At 39.5% G+C, this 19,427-nt stretch overlaps 2 protein-coding genes across 3 annotated transcripts; both read right to left on the reverse strand.

Annotated features, from left to right (window-relative positions):
• Positions 1–263: 263 nt before the first annotated feature.
• Positions 264–10,919, reverse strand: LOC102234757 (glucoside xylosyltransferase 1). 2 transcript variants are annotated; one of them, XM_014473845.2, is made up of 8 exons: positions 10,492–10,917; positions 9,970–10,065; positions 8,218–8,401; positions 7,680–7,811; positions 7,330–7,581; positions 6,764–6,887; positions 6,459–6,631; positions 264–1,258 (listed from the first exon to the last, which is right to left on the reverse strand). In XM_014473845.2, exons 1-8 carry the CDS (start codon positions 10,713–10,715, stop codon positions 1,121–1,123), a joined length of 1,323 nt encoding a protein of 440 aa, XP_014329331.2. In that variant the 5' UTR covers positions 10,716–10,917; the 3' UTR covers positions 264–1,120. The 2 variants fall into 2 exon arrangements, with proteins under 2 accessions (XP_014329331.2, XP_023182310.1); XM_023326542.1 differs by lacking the exon at positions 9,970–10,065 and having other exon boundaries at positions 10,492–10,919.
• Positions 10,920–12,070: 1,151 nt separating this feature from the next.
• On the reverse strand, positions 12,071–18,287 carry yaf2 (YY1 associated factor 2). Its single transcript, XM_014473793.2, has 4 exons — positions 18,150–18,287; positions 17,725–17,850; positions 13,041–13,193; positions 12,071–12,965 (listed from the first exon to the last, which is right to left on the reverse strand). Exons 1-4 carry the CDS (start codon positions 18,173–18,175, stop codon positions 12,722–12,724), a joined length of 549 nt encoding a protein of 182 aa, XP_014329279.1. The 5' UTR covers positions 18,176–18,287; the 3' UTR covers positions 12,071–12,721.
• Positions 18,288–19,427: the final 1,140 nt, after the last annotated feature.

Here is a 19,427-nt window from a genome sequence, read left to right on the forward strand (position 1 = left end):
CTTAAACACACAGAGCTGCTGCTGTATGATTGGCTAGGCTCATGCGCCTAATAAAGTGGTAGGTGAATGTATTATCCAGTCAAACACGGCTTTACAGCAAAACAAACAACTGCTGTTTGTTTTGTTGTAGAGAAGTTTGAAGAAACTTTTTAGTCTTCCAACCTGCAGGTCCGACAGTTTTTGACTTTCCATTTTAACATGTTAAAACATGTTAAGCCTATATATTCTAAATTAAAACAACAGAAGCAGTAGAAATATTTTTTTCGATTTATTTTAAAATGTTTCCTAAACATTCAATATTATTTTCCAGTTTTAAAGCAAACATAATCAAGTACGTCATTAAATTCCTCATGATGTTTGGTGGTTTGATGTCAGAGCACAGTCCCTTTGAAGTTACATCAGTTACACAAACGGATTTTGTTTGGGCAGCAATAAACACAAACAAGACATGTCCAATAAAATATGCAATAAATGAAGAAGAGCGGAGTGTTTGAAATAATACCCACAAATACTTCCAAGTTAACATCATAGATGTCCAATAAATACTGATCCGATTAATATGAAATGTTTAATCAAGAGAACCTTTAAGTCTTTAACCAAAACCAAGAAAGGAAATACTTGTGCAGAATTATATTAAGAATCTAAAATACTAAATAAACTCTCTTTAGGTCAAAATGTTGTTTTCTCATGAAACTCAAAACAAATAAATGTCTTTACTTCTTTTCAAGCTCTCTCTGAATATAAAAGCAAAAAAAAAAATTGTGATTGTCATTGAAAACAGAGATTGTTGTCCTTATCAGCATCATGTCTGTAATCTCTGCCGGGCAAAGTGAAGACAGTGTATTTTCCAGGAAAAGTGAGAAAGTATCTGTGTCCTTATTGTGTCTACATCAGACAGATATGTACCAAAACTATCTATGTGTAAAAATAAAACACATTCTGCTCATTATTTTCCCATTCACATAATCTCAACGTACAATCTCAGCATACACAATGTAAACAAATTACCGTTTGGTCTTAACTACATCATCCAGTAGGTCATCTCCACAGGAGGAACATCAGTCAACAAGCATCAGGCACTGGAATGATATTAGCTTGCGATCCTAGCCATGTCTTCTGGTTAAACAAGCCTGATGCTCTCTCTTAACCTTTTGGTAAACAAGTGGCTGGATCGGCCGCAGTAGGAATGCGTAGTTGCCTGCAACGCCGCTTCCAGTGGCTGAAGCAGGGAGCTCTCCATGTCCTCGCCAAAGGAGTACTGGGGTCAGAAGAAACATGGATGGGTTATCATTATGTTGTCAGAAATCTGACAAGGAAGATATTATTTTATTCTACGGTTCGGTTTCTAGAGGGTCTGGGACCAATTCAACAATTCATGCTCCAATTGGTACCCACATTTTAACATTTTGTCCCAACCCACTTCCATTTGGCAACCATTTACTTGACAACAGCATGTTTTCACCACTTACAACCAAATGGTTACCATGGTTACCATTTACGTAACAACTGTGGTTGGTAAGAGATGGGATTATTTATACAGGCAACGGGACAAGTAATAAAGTCAGAAAAATATATATTTTTTCTATACTTATCAAGACTTGGAAAACAGTGCAATCAAATTCCATGCTTTTAATTATTGGATCAGTTGATTCTTATGAAATAAGGCAGACTCTTTATCAATCTAGAACAACAGTGAGAGACCCCAAATGGAAAGTTAACATTTTTTGATTCACAAAGCTACAGTCCAATTCTTTTTCACTTTAGTACAGGTAAAAAACTTCTGATGTTGCCTCTTGTTCAAGGTTGACTTAACATAAGGAGGACTACGTAACCTATGTACTGAATAGGTCCTTTATTGCAGGGGTTGCCACTGTATACTGTTCCTTGTGTTTGGTGTCAATTACTTCCATTTATTGTGAATCTTCCTCCAAATGGTTGAAGGGTCTTTTTTTCCAGAATCTTGTCAGTGCTGCAATAATCCTTGCTTCCTAAGCGCCTTTTCCAACCATTCTACTCTAACACGCCTGGATACATCGCTCTGTGGACAACCAGCTTCTTTTTCAACATGCTTTTATGCCCTACCCTCCTTGTGGAGGGTGGTAGTGACTGGCTGGATAACTATCAACTCAATGGTCTACCCTAAGTTTGAGTGGGCCACAACAGGATCATAACGCTACATCTTTAGAAACCCGCATCCACCTCTAGCATTAGCCTAAAATCTCTTAGTCTCTCTTAATTGTTGCTCTGTTTCAATCCAATTTGTTGATTTGACCTCACTGGTCAACATACAGGCAGCAGTCCATGGGAAGAGGAGAAACAGTGTCCTTAGCCAGTCTACATCCATTACTAGGAGAAGCCTAACCGGGCCACTATGAATGCAGGTAATGTTCTTAACCATTAGGTAAATGAGCAGGCTTCCTTAAGAGGCACTTTACTGATATATATTTAGGTGTTGTTCTATATGTTGGCTTATACGAACTAATAACGCATCCACATCATGAATTTGGTCTCTGTCAATTCAAGAGAGTAATTTGCATATCTCAACTAACATTGTATGTGGAATATGAATATCTATCACAAGAACAGAAATGGAGTTAGTAAAGAATGGCAGTATGAGACAAAGCAACATCTGCAGCATTTCTAATATGCTTCCTCATATATTCCTTGCCGTCTGACTCCAAGAGCAAAGATAAAACTTCCAGATTTCCAGCCAGCAGGGAAACCAAGGTTCCTACCATCTAGTGTGACAAGATAAAGATGCTGGCCTTTCACTTTCACATTGAGGAGAAGCAATCGTTTATAGCTCCAGTAAATAAAAGGAACAAGTATTTTACAGCATCTTATTTGACTCCAGTTTGGCAAAGCATCACATTACTCAAAACTGTTTCTTTATTATCTTTCATACACTGCGTCAGGCAATATAGTGCCATTAACAGCCGCCTATCGATTTTTATGTGGATGTGGCTGTTACGTTGTCCACACAGCCATCATGATGTCTCAAACTAGCATCAGCACTAAAAATTTTACAACTCTTCAGTGAGCTTGGCTCAGTAATGGTAGTGGCCTTTATTGCAAGCTCCTCTGCCGAGTGAGAGAGCCTGCCTTGGGAGCAGGGCTCACTAAGGAGCTCTTGGAGAGATGGAAATAGGAGTTCTTCCCAGAACCGTCTGCTTTAGGATGTTGTTCTCAAAGGAACAAGTGGGAACAAAGTGGGAGGGTACCGAGGGAAATGGAGAAAGAAGGGCGGATAATAAACTTCAAGACAATGAGGGAAACAAAGGATGGAAAGCGTGGTGGTTCTCTGAACTAATGGGATAATTTTGCAACAAAGACCAATTTTTGCTTGATGAATTAAGCTATTTTTTTTTCCTTCCACAAAGACCCTAAAATCCAAGGACTCTAATATGAGCAGTATGTGCTTCTCTGCTGCTGGGGAGACTGATGAAGCTGGCCGAGTGCCTCATAATGAAGCCTGCTCGTTTACTTAATGGCTGAGAACATTGCCTGCATTGATAGTGGCCAGGTAAGGCCTGTCCTGGTAATGGATGGAGCCCGCCTAATGACGCTGCTCCTCCTCTTCTCATGGATTGCTGCCCGCAGGTTGACCAGTGAGCTCAAATCAACAAAGAGGGATCGAAAAAGAGCAACAATGAAGAGAGACTGAGAGACTTCAGGCCAATTTACCTCCTTACTCGGGATGTGGAATATGCTGAGCCTTTGAGATCATCGCAGGGCAGTCAATACAATGAATGCTTGCTAAGCCAAAAAAATATGTTTGAACCGATGAATGTAACACAACAAGGGTTATGTTGACCATCACTTATATTCTAGGAGAATGAAAATGATGCATATTCTTTTGGTCTGCAGAGCTTAAATTCACTTTTTAGAATTGTGTAGATTTTGTCCCTTCCCTTCTACAAATGGTATGAATGTCACCATACCTATCTTTGTAAATTTACCTGTTCTTGTTCCAGAGGGAAATTATTTCAATAAATTTCAAAAACACAAACTATGAGCACATGAGTGTGGGTTTTCATATCAAACTTGTATATTAACAGGTTCAAATATCCAGCTGTGTCCGTTTGATAACCATCTGATCCAAACATGTCAACCTTAAAGACATGAAGGTGGTTATGATATCGGCAATTAAGCAGGAACTTTTGCTTAATTGCAAAAGCCCTTTCACTCTACTGTTACTAAAACAAGGCTATGTGAGGAATGTGATATCAATCCTATTCTGGAGACATGTGTGAGCTTTAACACCGGTTTTTATGACGCCTTGCAACACACGCTGCTGCTTTACACTGGATGCTCTCGGCACACAGCTGACAGTGCAGAACAGGGTGGCTGTGGGTGGAAAAAGCTTTTATGGAGAGGCAGAAACCAAAGTAAGGCTCTGTGCTCTGAGGGATATGGATATGATGCAGGTTATGGACTGATCAAACATTGATGTGGCAGGGGGCACATACAAAGTAATCAGATTAAATTGATCAGATTATGATTCGAAACATCTCCAAGGGAATAAGAACATTCTGCTCACATGAACCTACTAACTGGAACCCAAGTCTTATTTGGCAAAGACAAATTAAAATATATTTGCGATTGCACGTGGAGCCATTATGCTGTCGTGGCTGTTTCATTTTATAATGCAATGTCAGCCCTAAAAAAAACCCAAAAAACAAAAGATACCATCAGTGCACTAAGTTTGATTTTATCTTTTATTTTTGTTTATCTATTCCACTGCTATTACAGAAGTGCTTGTCCTCTGTTTCGTCCTTGAAATGCAGTCTTATTTTCAACTCCATCAAAACAAAAGACATTCGGTGCGAGTGAGGCAGCAGCTCCATCACGTCTCATCTCTCGCAGAAATGGATGACAACATGCATTTCGCCTCATCTAGCTTCACCTGTTCCTGACTACCACTACAAGCAAAATAACAGCTGAGCTCCAACTTCCTGCCAGCAAAGTTCAGCTCAGAGCATGCTGTACCTTAAGGTCACTTCTAGCAGACGCTGCCTATGGTGTGAGGTAGTGAGGAGAAAAAAAAGAACAAGCTGTGTCCTCCTTCGCAGAGGAGAATGAGCTCATTTTTCCTGTCTTCTTCCATTTCTCACTGCTGTGTATCCCAGCTGGATCCTTCCAGATTATATTGCTGCTGTGACCATCCGAGATCCCGCAACACGAAGCGAAACAGGAAAGATTACAACACACCCCGTGGGACAGCAGCTGTGCTTCCCGGTTAAATTACACCCGTCTATGTTCACACATCACAAAGCTGCCTTCAGCGGCAGAAGGTGTAAAAATAATGTGTATTTAACCTTTTGTTTTAAAAGGTGAATCAAACTGTGCAAATGACGTCTGATATTGTCACTTGACAGATGTAACCACTTCTGTGGTGGAGTCTCGAAAGATGCATCTCCCCTTTCTTTGGAGAACATAAATATGATAAAGGAAATATTTAGCAGAATATCGATTCTGCTCCGGTGGGCGGATGCATCCGTAATAGAAAAGCACAGCCTGAAGCGCCTATTGATAAGAAAATGACTAGCAAACGTTTCTCCAAATAGCTTACACACACACACGATCAGTGGAGGTTCTTGCACACATTGCGCTCTGAGTGGAACACTGATCTGCTTGATGCTAGGTCTTGTGCTTCATAAAAACAATTTTTGCTACATAGAGAAATGGACAGACAAGTCTACTTATTTGTATTTATATACTTACTAGGGTTGGAACATTAAAAATATGACTACACTTAATCACACTGTGGTGTGTGACCCAATAAACCATCTCGATTTGTGTTTAAATGAGTACATATCAGTTATCCAACTGCAAGTAAATGCAATGCATAATAATAAGCGAGCAGGGTTGCGCTCCCCCTCCTTTAATTTGTTTGAATTACTGCGGTAAAAATGCTTTGAATGCTGCCTTTGAGAGAAAACTTTACAGATGATTATTACTAAAAAGGCCCAACATTTAAAATCTAAAGCAGACTGGCTCACTGTTGAGGCCGCTGGGACCTGGGCTAGCGAGAAGCAGCTCCAACCAGCTGGCCCTTAGGAGATTTTCTAAAGCTTCAAACGGACCCCAAGAGAGAAAAATGTTCCCCTCGCTTTTTCATTCCCTTCTAAGAGTTCGCTTTGAGTTTCTTTAACGCAGCAGTGTGACTCTGTTCCCAACGAGAGGGAGACTGAAGGGCGGAGCAGCTGCTTGTGATGTCACGCTGCAATGGGTTTATTGGAGCCCAACATCTTTTTTTTTTTTTTGAGTGCATTTGACAGCCCTCCAGGACATATCAAAAATTGCCACTGCATGCAACTGCTCTCTAAGAAAACAGAACCAGAGAATTTCATCAACTCATTTCACCTTACACAGGATATTTTTTTTGCTCCATCATGATTTTTGAACAAACTTTATGATTTTATTTAATTTTTTTAACTATAATGGTGTCTTTCTACCTGTTTGATTGCCTCGTAGACGGCTCTGAAAGCAGGCTGCTTGTCGTTGTGATAAACTCCTCTGTTACCATGGAGAATAAAGACACCTTCTTCTTCAGCTTGTTGACAGTTGCTGCCATAGATACAGTGGTCGGGACGGTAGTTCCACTGGCAGGGAAACACGTACAGGCTTTCTGCAGAGGAACAAAAAATAAATAAACAAGACATAAACTTGCTTCTTTAATAACAGTCTACTACAAAACAAACAACAGAAACTCCCAACATATGCGATACAATAAACAATACAACAATAAGGTCGCACATACCAGGGTTGTGATGAAATATGATGTTAAGAAGATCCTGGTCCCCCCAGGTGATATTGAGTTTATACTTTTGAAGAAGAGGCTTCAGAATTTCCCCCCACTGGAGCGTTACAGCTGTCATGTCATTCTAAAGTGAGGGGAAAAAAAAAACAGCAACCCAAGAATTTATAGCAATTTACGTCAAGAAACCAACAAATCTGCTTTTCAGGCAAGTCAGTCTTTTTCTTAAGTCATTTTTACATCAAGGAAGTTGTTTTGGAGAAGCCTATGCAAGCTGAAGGAACTTTAAGCTAAAGTACAAGAGTGACCTCAACTGTTTGATCCGAGTACTGCAGCAGAACCACTGGAAATGGTATTTTGTTAAAATATTATTAAACATCCATGTCACTTTTTCAGTCATTAACTGATTGAACAATCACATAACCATATTCAAACCATCTGAGGCCAAAAATTAGCAACACAAATCAATTGCGTAACAGACTGCTGCCAAAGCTTCCAATAAATACTTCATTAATAAAGCACGCCCGGTCAATATTTCTACAGACGACAGTAGGTATCACACTCTTTACCTTGAAGAATTTTTCCCTGATGCGCGTCATGTTCATGAGCATGACCCCTGAGTTGACGCCCGTCTTGCCGTAGTAAGGGTGACGAGCGAAACGGTTGTACCAGCCAATACGAGGCTCCTCGTGCTCCGGTGCCATGGCAGCCAATTGGCTCACGTTAAACTGAGAAAGTAGGCCCCAGATGTCTTCCACTGGACGCAGAAAAAGAATATCTGTGTCTACATAAAGCAAAGAATCCACCTGCTTTAAGATTAGCTGGGGAAAAAAAAAAAAACAGAAAACAATATTAGAATTTCTAAAAAGATAAAGAGTTTCTGATGAATATCTTCTGATTAAAACGACTTTAGACCTACCGGCAGAAACAGCCTCTGAGAGGCACAAGGCTTGAAAAGCTTTTTCCACTCGCTTGCGTTCTCCTCAGGAAACATGATTGGATAGATGTTGAATGTAAACCTTGTCCGGATTGCCACAGGCCACATTTCCATCTTGAGGGATGAAAATAGGACACAGAAATCTGTCCGTTACTGTGCTTCGAATGTCTCATTTTAAAATGTTTTAGAGTTCAAACATAAAAAGACCTTTATAAAACCATTGGAGAAGCAAAGAATATCCAGAAATAAGACAACTGAGTTTGAGTTTTGCTGCAAGCACCAATGCCCATTCACAGAACAATAATTCACTAAAGCTAATCCCAAACTATCAGGAAACACGAACGGAGGAATTACAAGGTGCAACAAATCAATGATAGATGACCGTCTTCTAGATTTGTTTTTATTTCAACAATTAAGTCTATCAAGACATTGAAAATGCACTCCAGCCTCAGGGCCATAAAGGTTTTTGGGGCAAATCTAGGACTTTGAAAGTTTCCCTGCTGGTGGGATGCACACTTACAGCATTTCTAAAGCCGTAATGCAGATCATCTTCGGCGAAGATGTGGATGTGCACAGGCTTTCTGCTGAAGAGGACGGCAGACTTCAGCATGGTGAGAGTTTCCTCCAGCCTGGCACCGCAGGCCACCACGGCTAGGTGACTTCTGTCATTTTTAGGTTCTTTTGTAGCAGAGCTCAACTTCTCACTAACAGCCAAGACATGATTACATCAGTCATACATTTAGTCATTTTACAGCAGAAAAGATTAAGCAGGCATTTACAGCAACGCGATTATAAAAACCCTTGGCTTAATTAACGCCACGACCCACACAGGAGTGGTGAAAGAGTTAATGGATGCGTTGTAAAAGTTCTTCTTATAAAAAATTAAGTAATTTATTTACAAGCAATTTAAGGACAATTTAGTTTTTTTTATTTATGTGAGAACTTGAACATACACAACCTCAAATTTGCATTTAATAATACGAATACTGACTAAACTGAGAGAAACCTAAAGACCTACAGTGATTAACAGTGCCTTAAAGAAATATTAACACCGATCTGTCATTCTCACATTTTGTCACATTTCAAACACACACTTCAATGTACCTTCTTCAGATTTTATTGGACAGATAAACACAAAAAAGTGCATTATTGTTTCCAAAATTTCAAAGAAAATTTCAAAAATGTCTAACTTTTTAATCTGATACCCCTAAAAAGAATCAAGTCGAACCCATTCCCCTCATAAGTGGCTAGTAAACAGAGTGCACCTATGTGTAATTCAATCCCACTTAAGTTTCCTAAAGGCGTTTGAAGTTTTTCAAGAGAACATTATTGAACAAAATGCCTCATGAAGAGTGAACACAGCAAAAGGACAAGCGATAAAGTTGAGGAGAAATCTAAAGCGGGGTTATGAAATAAAGGCAAAAAAGAAAAGCACTTGAGACTGAGGTGGAGAGTCTCCTGTAAGCAGTAGAGCTACCCTAAACACACAGCCGTGGCTACAATGAAATGGTTTGGAGGAAATTGTGTTAGAAAGGTCCCGTCAAAGACCAAACCTAAATCAAACTGAAGATTTGGATAACAAATTGAAAATTGACATTCTAAGATACTCTCCATCTAATCTGTGTGAGCTTAATTGGTTTTTGCAAAGAAGACTAAGCAAAGGTCTAGAGTAGAGACTTAACCTGAAAAATTAACAGTAACAACAGGAGGTTCAAGAAACAACTGATTCAGGAAGACTGAATACAAATGAATGCCGCTTTAACAACCAGCTTTTCATGTCTCATTTTATGCACTACTTTGCTCATTACGTAGGACACATTGAAGTTTCTATCGGTGGCATGACAATATGTGGAAACATTCAACAATTAATAATACACAAGGCACTGTACTGATTCCTTCAAAAATGAGTGACAGAAAAAAAATCAAGCCCACAATTTATCACTGAAATAGGGTGGAGGTAGGGTGTGACTAACTGAATTATGATGAATCTCATTGTAATGGATGTTAGCTCATATAATAAACCACAGACGGATAAGATTTTGCTGTGTTGAAGAATATTTAACAATCATTGACTAGTAATGTGATTCATGGAACTAAACCGATAAGTACACAGTATTGTGACACAGCCTGGCAATTTCATGTACATTGGTTGTCAGTAATTCAAAAATCATCACAGGGAACAGTATGAAAGCTGGACATGCCTGGGGACTTCCTTCATTCTAATGAAAATTGATCACTAATAATCTTAGATGTTCACAAAATCAAATCATACCCAAGAGGTGATTCCAATAAGCAGTTCACTCCACAAACATCATCAGCAGGTAGTCTCCAATATGGATTCCAGTAAGAGACTGACAGTGATTTACACCTGACAGAATAAAAACATGGTCTTTTTTTATCTTTAGTTAGTAATCAACTTCTTGAACATAGCTTTCAGAGATCAGATTGTTGCTGAAATATCTTCTAAAGTTCATTAACAGATGGCTGTCCGCTAAATCCAGCATTAAGCTGACGTTAATGGGGTAGTTAGAATTCACATTAAGCCTGTCAATTACAATGTTAGCACTGGTGTTGATTTAATATAAAGCATGCATAACCACAATTTTCAGAATATATACTCAAACTGGCAACAGATATATAACTGAAAATGTACCTGTATGACTTGTAAACTTTAAGCATTATCTTATTAGTTAATGAGCTAAACACTAGGAGGATTAAATAACATCCAAAGCTCACTGTTACGAATTATGTTAATTGTCACACACACAAAAAGTCACGGCTTGCTAAAAGGTACCTGTTCTGTCCCCACTCTCGGTCCCGGAGGCCTAACACTCCTGGTCTTTTCCTGAGAGTGTGCCCGGCGTCATGACTGCTGCTGCCGGATATCCTGCCTCCTCCAGACCGCTCGTCCCTGTCCTCCAAGGTGGAGGCAAGCTGACTGTACACATACAGCAAGGAGAAGAATGTAAATGCCGTGCACAGGAGATAAGCGTGTGGATAGCATCGCATTTTGCGCATCAGTTATTTTGTGGAAAAAAAACACATTTTTTTCAGATCCTAGCTAGGTACCATGTGTGGTACTAGCGGCTATAGCAGTTAAATCATAGCTAGTAGAAGTGAGCCGTAGTTGGTGTTTATAGTTTTCCGCTCCGCCCACCGCTGTTACACGTGTTCCTGCCTGTTAACAAGGACTGTCTGCCAAGTGCCAACCTTTGTACACACAGACCTCCATAAGGTGTGTACTGTACACAAGGTTAGCCAACTTTTACTGACGAGCTAATATCAGAATCAGGACCAACCTTTCTGCTAGTAAACGATACATCTTAACTTCCGTTTCACGTGGGGTTTCCGCACAGATATTATATACATAAAAACTTAAAAGGCCTCATCCTGTGTCCCCATATCTGCTTTTAATGCAGATCTGTAACTTTTGTTTTTACTCCTATTCCCACTTCCTCACAGTCCTAAACCTGAGGCTTAGAAGTTTCTAGTTTCTGCCTGAATATTGTTTTGGGACCAGTGCTTAGGGAGACCGTTCCCCCCCCCTGTCTGTTAGACTATGAATGAAACAATTTTACAGTTTTAATATAAGAAGGTTGCATGACTTTCCTAGAACTGACATCAGTATACCAACATTCAAAAAACAGCTGGAAGATTTGCAATTTACATAGTCTGGAATGTGCCCACAAACCCACAGTCTGATGAAACAGAAGGCAGCCTCAAAGTTTTTTTAAGTTGCAGAAGTTCAGTTTTGCTTGCCAGGGAACAAATGTTGAATGGGTGCATAGGCGCAGCAGCACAGAACCCAATTGGTGCAACTTAAACCATACCTGACTGTATCTGTCATCTGGTCTTAATCTGGTTGTAATGCCTACAGTGACTCCAATCCTGGCATTCTGTTCTTCAAGTAACCTCTCCACTCATTCTCGTAACCTCTCGAATATTGAGAACGCTATTAAAAAAAATCTGAAAAGATGTCAGGCAACCATTTAGCCTTTTTAAAATGTATTTTTATTACCTTAGTTCAGATAGGATACTTCTGACACTGTCTCTGATATAACAAAACAAAATAATGCAACAGTTCTTACCCACGTCCTGAATATGCCACTGTAGGGTGCACGTTAAAGCACTGAACCCAGCAAAATGCCACACTCTGTGAAACTTCCCAAAACCTTTGATTGGGCATTACTTTATATTAAATTGAGAGGGCTTATCATAAAACTTTAACAGAATTTTAACTGTGAAGTACAGGTGTTAAGAAATGTAATGTAAACTGCAAAGCTTGGAGATGACTGCTGAACAAGGAAATATGCAAGTACCAGACACATCACAATTGTAAATCTTCCATAAAAAAATAAAATCAGAAACATTAATATATCTACAATTCATTTTATTCAATTTCTTACAATATAAACCATTCTATAGATTAAATCAGACTTGTGTCTACAAACTGAGGGCAAAGCTTGCTTAGTAAAATTGTATTTAGATGTTAGACGGTAAAACAGTTATTGCATTCAATGGCATAAAATGTGTGCCGGAAAAGGCAGGTAACCAACAGTGTTATAACACAAACATGAAAATAATGCAAAAAAAATTGTTACTAACACAAGATTGGCAACAAGTGCAAATTATGTTGAGAAAAAAAAAATATATTCCGAGATGATTTCTTCACATTTTCACCATGACCTAATTATTTATTGTGTGCAGCAACAATCAGTCTGTGACGCTGATGCAACACTGTTGAAGCACCAAGAAATGTGGCATGGCTACACACAGACATCCGAGTTTTAATGCTACTGCTCCATTTTCAGTTCATCATGATAGCTGCAGGAGAGCCTGGAACCGATCACACAGGGTAAAACATGGGGAAGGCAGAGAAATGTACAACCTCAAATGGAAGTGGATGCTATCATACTGACATTTAAGGTTTTATATGAAGAAAAATGTGCATGTTGAAGTTTATTCTCTGACTGAGACTGTGGAGAGTGCAGATCAGTGTGTTACGCCAACTGGGAGCGTGGGGGCTAGTGAGTCTCTCCATTAATCGACGAAGTCTCCCCGCGGGGCGAGGAGCACCTGGAGACTCCTCGCTCAGTGTTGTCGGAGCTCGAGCCACTTTGGCTGTGCTGGTCTGCTGAGGCAGCGCTCACTGAGGAAGATGTGGATTTAACTTTCTCCTTAAAGTCTGTGATAATTACAGTCAAGTCTCCGACCGTGACCTCCAGATGCTGGGCACTGCTCCTGTCTACGTTCTTTAACCTGGGCCTGCTGAAAGAGCAAAACAAACGGGTCAATGAAGACTGCTTAGAGAGGACACTAAATATTTCAGATTTTAATAATTACCTCATCCTTTTCTGGTTTTTCTTTTTCAGTGTTGGATCTTTGTCACTTTTGTCCTTCTCGGATTTTTCTTTCTTCTCTTTTTTGGGATGCGTCGGCGATGCGAACTGTTGATTTACTTGCTGTGCAACAAGCTGAGCAACGGGTCGTGGCTTTCTGAAAAGGACAGAGGAAAAAAATATATATATATTTTTTTAAAACTTTCCATTTAGTTATACAGTTGTGTCCAAAATGCCTCATTTCCTGTTTTAGAATGACATATCCTGGCTGAAGAGTTGGCATGAATGATTTGAATGGGATCCAGAATACACGCCTGAGACAGTGAGGAAGAATCTGCAAGTTGGCTGCAGGAAGTCTGCACCCAGGAGAGGTCGTTCTGATACAGGAAAATAGCCTGAATCTGCCACTTCACTAACCATCAACCTTTAGAAAAAATATAAAGGAAATAAAAATACACATCTGCTGAAATATGCCTTCTCAATTTTACAAGGACTTTCAGCATCGTCACAAACGACTTGACAATTTTAGAAAACTTTTTTTTTTCTTACAGATTTCTAACTTTGCAATGTCAGAAAAGGTAGGGCTTTTCTTATGGAAAATTGCAATATTTTTCTCATGACCTTTCATCAGTAAACATCCAAGTTTTTTTTCTTTTATATACAATAATTCCAATACTCTGTGTACACAGCAAATTCTTTACCAGTAGGTATAGAAGACTATTGGGAAACATGAAAAAGGCATGACATGCTTGCTGCTGACTCAGTGTAACAGAAACAATAAGATCCTTTTGAAAATTAAATCTGCACAGTATATCCTGTGGAAAACATACATCAAACAGTTGCCACTGAAGTAATGGCAGCAAATGTTGCTGGTTATAGTGAATTCCTGTCTGCAAATCAGTATCCTGCAACTGGTGCAACAAACCTCAATCAACTGTGTGCAGACAAGTTCTCCAGAGTCCAGCTAATGACCTTATTATCTAACTCAGGTGTGCTGAAACAGAGGTACATCAAAAAGTTGGAGGACAGTTTGTCAGGCAATCTCTGATTCAAGACATGGTAGCTCAGTTATAATGCTATCTGGTTGTTTCTTATGGTACTGTGTTAAGCCTCACCATTACATGAAATATTTGAAGGGGTCATGCTGCATTATTCTGAGAAGGAAATGCCTTTGAAACACACCATTAAGTAAACAACATTTTGGCTCCAGACCAACAAGATTAATGTTCTGGAGAGGCCAGCCTAATCCGCAGACCTTAATCAAGTAGTAAACTTGTGAGGGGAAATTAAACATGCTTTGGAGGCGAAAACCACAGAATGCAGAGGATCTGCAGAAATACAGATGTGTAGTTCTTAGAAACTGTGCTTAAATGACCAACATAACTTTACAAATCTTGAGGCTTTTTTTTCCAGTTTATGCCATAACTGTTTGATGTGGTAAACAAAAAAAAACATCCCTCTCACCTTCTGTTGAGTGGTAAATTAAATTGTTTTCCCTGATGTTTAATTTACATTCAAAGCTGAATTGTTTCCAATGCTTGGAAATGTATGGAAATAAAATAAATGTATTCTTACCTCACTTATATTTCTCTAAAAACAACTCTTATGCACATTACTGAAACTGTAGCTATAGGGAACATGTTTACATGCTACTTTCACTGTGGCCACAAATAGCAAAGGGTTTGTTCCAACAAATGCTAATTTCTGGCTAAATTTACAATAAATGAAAGAAAATTGGTAGGTCAACAGAAATTATTACTGCCACAAGGAATGGAAACAATACTATCGGGTCAATGTAGCACAAAGCAAACAGAGCTTGCATGTTGTGTCACTAGCTTGATAAAACAATTCCTTTAAAAAAGGGTAACTTAAGTTTTTATCCCACCTTGTTGCAGAGAATCAAACATAATGTCAATTCTTATGTTGAGGTGGTGATGAGAAAACATTAAAACTATGATCACACTGTACATTTATTCCTTTTCTGTTGGGAATAAAATCAAAACCTCCTTGAGGGAGCTAATCAATGTCTGTTGTTGTGACAATAACAAACGTCATCATCCGTTACCCAAGCAAAGAGCCGTGGGCGTGCAGGTGTTCAAGAGATGTCAAGTGGAACATATTCAAAGAATAAGCAGCTATGATTCAACAATCAAAGCAGACTACCTGTCAACAGCGGGGAAATGAAGTGAATGTTTCTGAGTTTACCCTTTTGTCAAATCTTTAAGCCAGGGGTGCCCAAAGTTGGTCCTCAAGTGCTGGCATCCTGCACATTTTAGTTCTCTCCCTGTTGGTAGTAACAACCTTTTCAGCACGTCAGTGTTTTTAGGCCTTCTAACGAGCCATCGTTTGATCCAGGTGCGTTAAACCAGGGAGAGAACTAAAACATGCAGGATGCTGGCCCTCGAGGATCGACTTTGAACGGGCATTATGGGGAGATTATAATAGGTAAACATTTGATCCATACTCCAATCTGGAGGGTGGTGGTAATGCACCAGTTGTTTGCCAACCGCCATAAAAAAAGAAGAAGAGGACCGACTTTGGGCACCCCTGCTTTAAGCCAACAGCAGAGGTCTAAAGCGGCGTTTCCCAATTCCGGTCCTCAGGCCTCCCTGCCCTGCATGTTTTAGGTGTTTCCCTTCTGCTACACACCTGGATTGAATATATGGGTGATCAACAGGTTTCTGCAGCACTTGATGGTCATGCAATCATTTGAATCAGCTGCTCTGGAATAGAGGCACATCTAAAACATGCAGAGCAGGGAGGCCTGAGGACCGGAATTGGGAAACGCTGGTCTAAAGCACAGGTGTCAAACTCCAGTCCTCAAGGGCCGCTGTCCTGCAGTTTTTAGATGTGCCACAGGTACAAAACACTGGAATGAAATGGCTTAATTACCTCCTCTTTGTGTAGATAAGTTCTCCAGAGCCTTAATGACCTAATTATTCTATTCAAGTGTGGTGCAGCAGAGTCACATCTAAACGTTGCAGGACACTGGCCCTTGAGGACTGGAGTTTGACACCTCTGGTAAACGAAATGTTTCCATTAAAATAGATACTGTTGCATTTGTTTTTTGAACATTTAAGGATGATAACCTATTTACAATGACTACTTTTCCCTCCAATAACAAGAAAGAACCAGCTGTTTGGAAATGTTTCCAGACAAGAACATCATAAACCAGGGGTCTCAAACTCCAGTCCTCAAGGGCCACAGTCCTGCAACTTTTAGATGAGCCTCTGCTGCACCACACCTGAATAGAATAATTAGGTCATTAGCAAGGCTCAGAGAACTGATCTACACAAGGAGGAGGTAATTAAGCCATTTCATTCCAGTGTTTTGTACCTGTGGCACATCTAAAAACTGTAGGTCTGCGGCCCTCGAGGACTGGAGTTTGAGACCCCTGTCATAAACAGTCCTGGTACAGAAACTAAGGCAGGAGTGCCCAAAGTCAGTCCTTGAGGGCTGGCATCCTGCATGTTTTAGTTCTCTCCCTGGTGGTACCAGCAATCTTCTCAGCATGTCAATGTTCTTCTTAGGCTTTTTAACGAGCCATCATTGGATCCAGGTGCGTTAAACCAGGGAGAGAATTAAAACATGCAGGATGCCGGCCCTTGAGGACCGACTGTGGGCACCCCTGAACTAAGGGAACAACTATCACTTTTAATAGAGCTAAAACTGCTTTAATGCTACGCTTGCCAAGCTGTGAGCATATTTATTTAGCCAGCTGGCTGCCTGGACTGGTAGCCTGACTTATAATCAACAAATTACTATCAACTTAATACACACTCAGTGTTACTCTAAGAAGAATAAAATAGTGGGGACAACAGCTAATATGGTAGGCATATTTTCTTGAAGACCCCCACTAGATTTAAAAAGTATATTTTTGTTTTACTCAAAAGATTTTAAAAAAAATGCTTATCCTAGAATATTTTAGTAGGAATAGCTGTTGCCCTCCTTCAGCAATCGTCTAACACTTAGACGATTCAGACGTAGCATTACAATCACCTGCATAAAAATGTTTGAATTCCCTCTTTGCATTGAGGCATACACTGTATTTTCTGTGTTTGTGCACTGTGGTATCTCATACCAGGATGTGAACAGCTGATTCTTTAAAGCCATGCCAGTTGTAAGGGGAGCATTGGATCGATGTCCAGCCCAGACACACTTGACTAAATTTGAGATTTGGGAAATTTAAAAGCCAAGTGCAAGCCTCCTCAAACTCTTTCTGAATGTGCTTTGTGGCATGGCACATTATCCTGCAGAAAGTCGTCATACCCGCTAATGTAGTAGAACACTGCCTCAAATCATCCCAATGTCTGGATTGTTGATTTGCTGCCTAATAAACAATCCACCTAAAAACAAATGTAATGTATTATTAACTGTAAGTGTACATGTGTGCATAAGATATTACAAATCAAAAACCAAAAGTGCTCACAGTTCTGGGATTACAAACACTGTATTTTTATTTCAAATAAAGCATCCACATTCACAAAATAAAAGCTAAACTGGATTAGGGTATATATGATCGTGAAAAAAAACAATCTTCTAGCAAAAGATAAAACAATCTAACCCTTAATAGCTACGCCAAGATGTACAACCAAGGTGTGCTTCATTATCTAATTTAAATCTCTCACGCATCTTTAGTCAGAGCCACGTAAAGGCGGATTTCTCCGTGTTAAAGTCTCTGCACTCACCGGGTTGACGTTCCCTTCCTGACATCACACATCAAGCACTTGAACGCCTCGGCGCTGTTCTTAAACGTGCACACGCTGCAGTCCCAGTACCCATCGTCGGTGAACGGCTTGGACTGCCGCTTCGGCCTTCAGACACAAACAAAAACAAACAGTCACAGGCAGCGGACATTTTAACAACGACAGCTGTGCTTTTTAAAACACTGGCCGCCATATGAAAAAGAAACACAGTATTTAATTGCTTGGGAAACCATTTCCTGGCCTGAAGCGGTCAGGGAGGCACGGAAAGCAGCCACACATTCACACTAAAGCAGCAGTCTGCCGCCATGAACACTTTCAGTACCACACAGCTCCATCCATTCACCGTGCTTTCTGCTCACTAAAAGCCCGTTAAAGTCATTATTGAAACATACCAGCGAAGCTTTTACCTTGTGGGACTCTTCTTGTCTCCCATTGTACAAAACTAGGCCCCTGAGGAGTTAGAAATGATCAACGGTACAGGTGGGGGGGAAAAAACACGCATTAACAGCTTTTCAGCTGTCGTGGAAACTCCAGTCTGGTGGGCTGGTCACGTGATCCTTGTTCAGCCAATCGCATTTGATGTAATCACAACGGCAATAAATGTGACAACACTGATGAAAGGCTTTTGTAAAAATTAACAGCGCTGTAAACTGAGCAGACGAGACATCAATTATGAGGAGAATTGCCTAAGCTGTGACAGAACACCAATCAAAACATCAATATAACTTACTTTGTATGGAGGTTCATTTACTGAGCTGTGCCACAGTTCAGTAAATGATTTATCGCTTATAAAATATTCACATAAAAATTAAAATGCACTTGTTGATAAATGTAAAATATCAATTAAATTAATTTGAATATTGTCATACATGATAATATCTAAATAACTGTATACATGGACTGATTCGCCCAGAAAGACTTCCTGCTTACTTTTCATTTACATAGAAAGTCTGTACCTATTTTGTGTATTTGCTCTGTTGTCTCAAACCCCTAATTGATCTTGGCAGTTGGCAGTTGGTACTTCCGGGTTTTGCTGGAGGTTACTTCCTGTTAAAGGGCAGTTTTTACTTTCTACTGTCGCAACATGCATGCTCAGTATGAGGGATTGCTGTAAAGTCAACGACACAAAGCAAGCGACTGCCTACTGTAGCTGCACACTTGTCGAGGAGGAGTGAATGCTGCAAGTCTTGATGTAATCTGCTGGGTTTCCTTAGATAGAAGCCTTTTGAACTAATTTGAATAATAAACTGGAATTCATGTAGGATTGGATTGAAATTACTGATGAAGAAAGGATCTGTGTATTGTTAATATATAAATAAATTGAATTGAACAGTTTTTAAAGAGTGAAATACATTTTACAATAAACTACATAATTAAATCAATGTTTAAACATTGAATTGTTTACTTTTAAAAATATTTTCTGATTTCCTGTACTTGATGAAAAACTGATTTTGTCAATGGCACTTATTACAGAAGAAATATTTACTTATTGTATGTATGTAATGTAATTCATATTTATATAACCACATTTATTTATTGGCTCATGGATGAAATTCATCAAATTGCAAAATAAATACTGCAATACATATAAACATGTAAAATATGTATGGTATATTTATATGGTTTACCATATGGTTAAATAACAAATTTATTATTTTACCATGTGGGTTTCAAATTCAGTTTTA

The sequence above is a fragment of the Xiphophorus maculatus genome, chromosome 2 (assembly GCF_002775205.1).
Source record: "Xiphophorus maculatus strain JP 163 A chromosome 2, X_maculatus-5.0-male, whole genome shotgun sequence".
In the NCBI taxonomy this organism is placed as follows: domain Eukaryota; kingdom Metazoa; phylum Chordata; class Actinopteri; order Cyprinodontiformes; family Poeciliidae; genus Xiphophorus; species Xiphophorus maculatus.

What these genes read in the sequence shown, in the direction of transcription:
- LOC102234757 (XM_014473845.2), bottom strand. Translation starts at nt 10,715, where the DNA reads ATGCGCAAAATGCGATGCTATCCACACGCTTATCTCCTGTGCACGGCA. An exon ending in CATATTTCATCACAACCCTG is followed by an intron (nt 6,632 to 6,763) that starts GTATGTGCGACC and finishes GTTCCTCTGCAG; the next exon opens with AAAGCCTGTACGTGTTTCCC. An exon ending in TCTACGAGGCAATCAAACAG is followed by an intron (nt 1,259 to 6,458) that starts GTAGAAAGACAC and finishes TTCTGACCCCAG; the next exon opens with TACTCCTTTGGCGAGGACAT.
- yaf2 (XM_014473793.2), bottom strand. Translation starts at nt 18,175, where the DNA reads ATGGGAGACAAGAAGAGTCCCACAAG. An exon ending in GACAAGAAGAGTCCCACAAG is followed by an intron (nt 17,851 to 18,149) that starts GTAAAAGCTTCG and finishes TTGTGTCTGAAG; the next exon opens with GCCGAAGCGGCAGTCCAAGC. An exon ending in AGGAAGGGAACGTCAACCCG is followed by an intron (nt 13,194 to 17,724) that starts GTGAGTGCAGAG and finishes TGTCCTTTTCAG; the next exon opens with AAAGCCACGACCCGTTGCTC.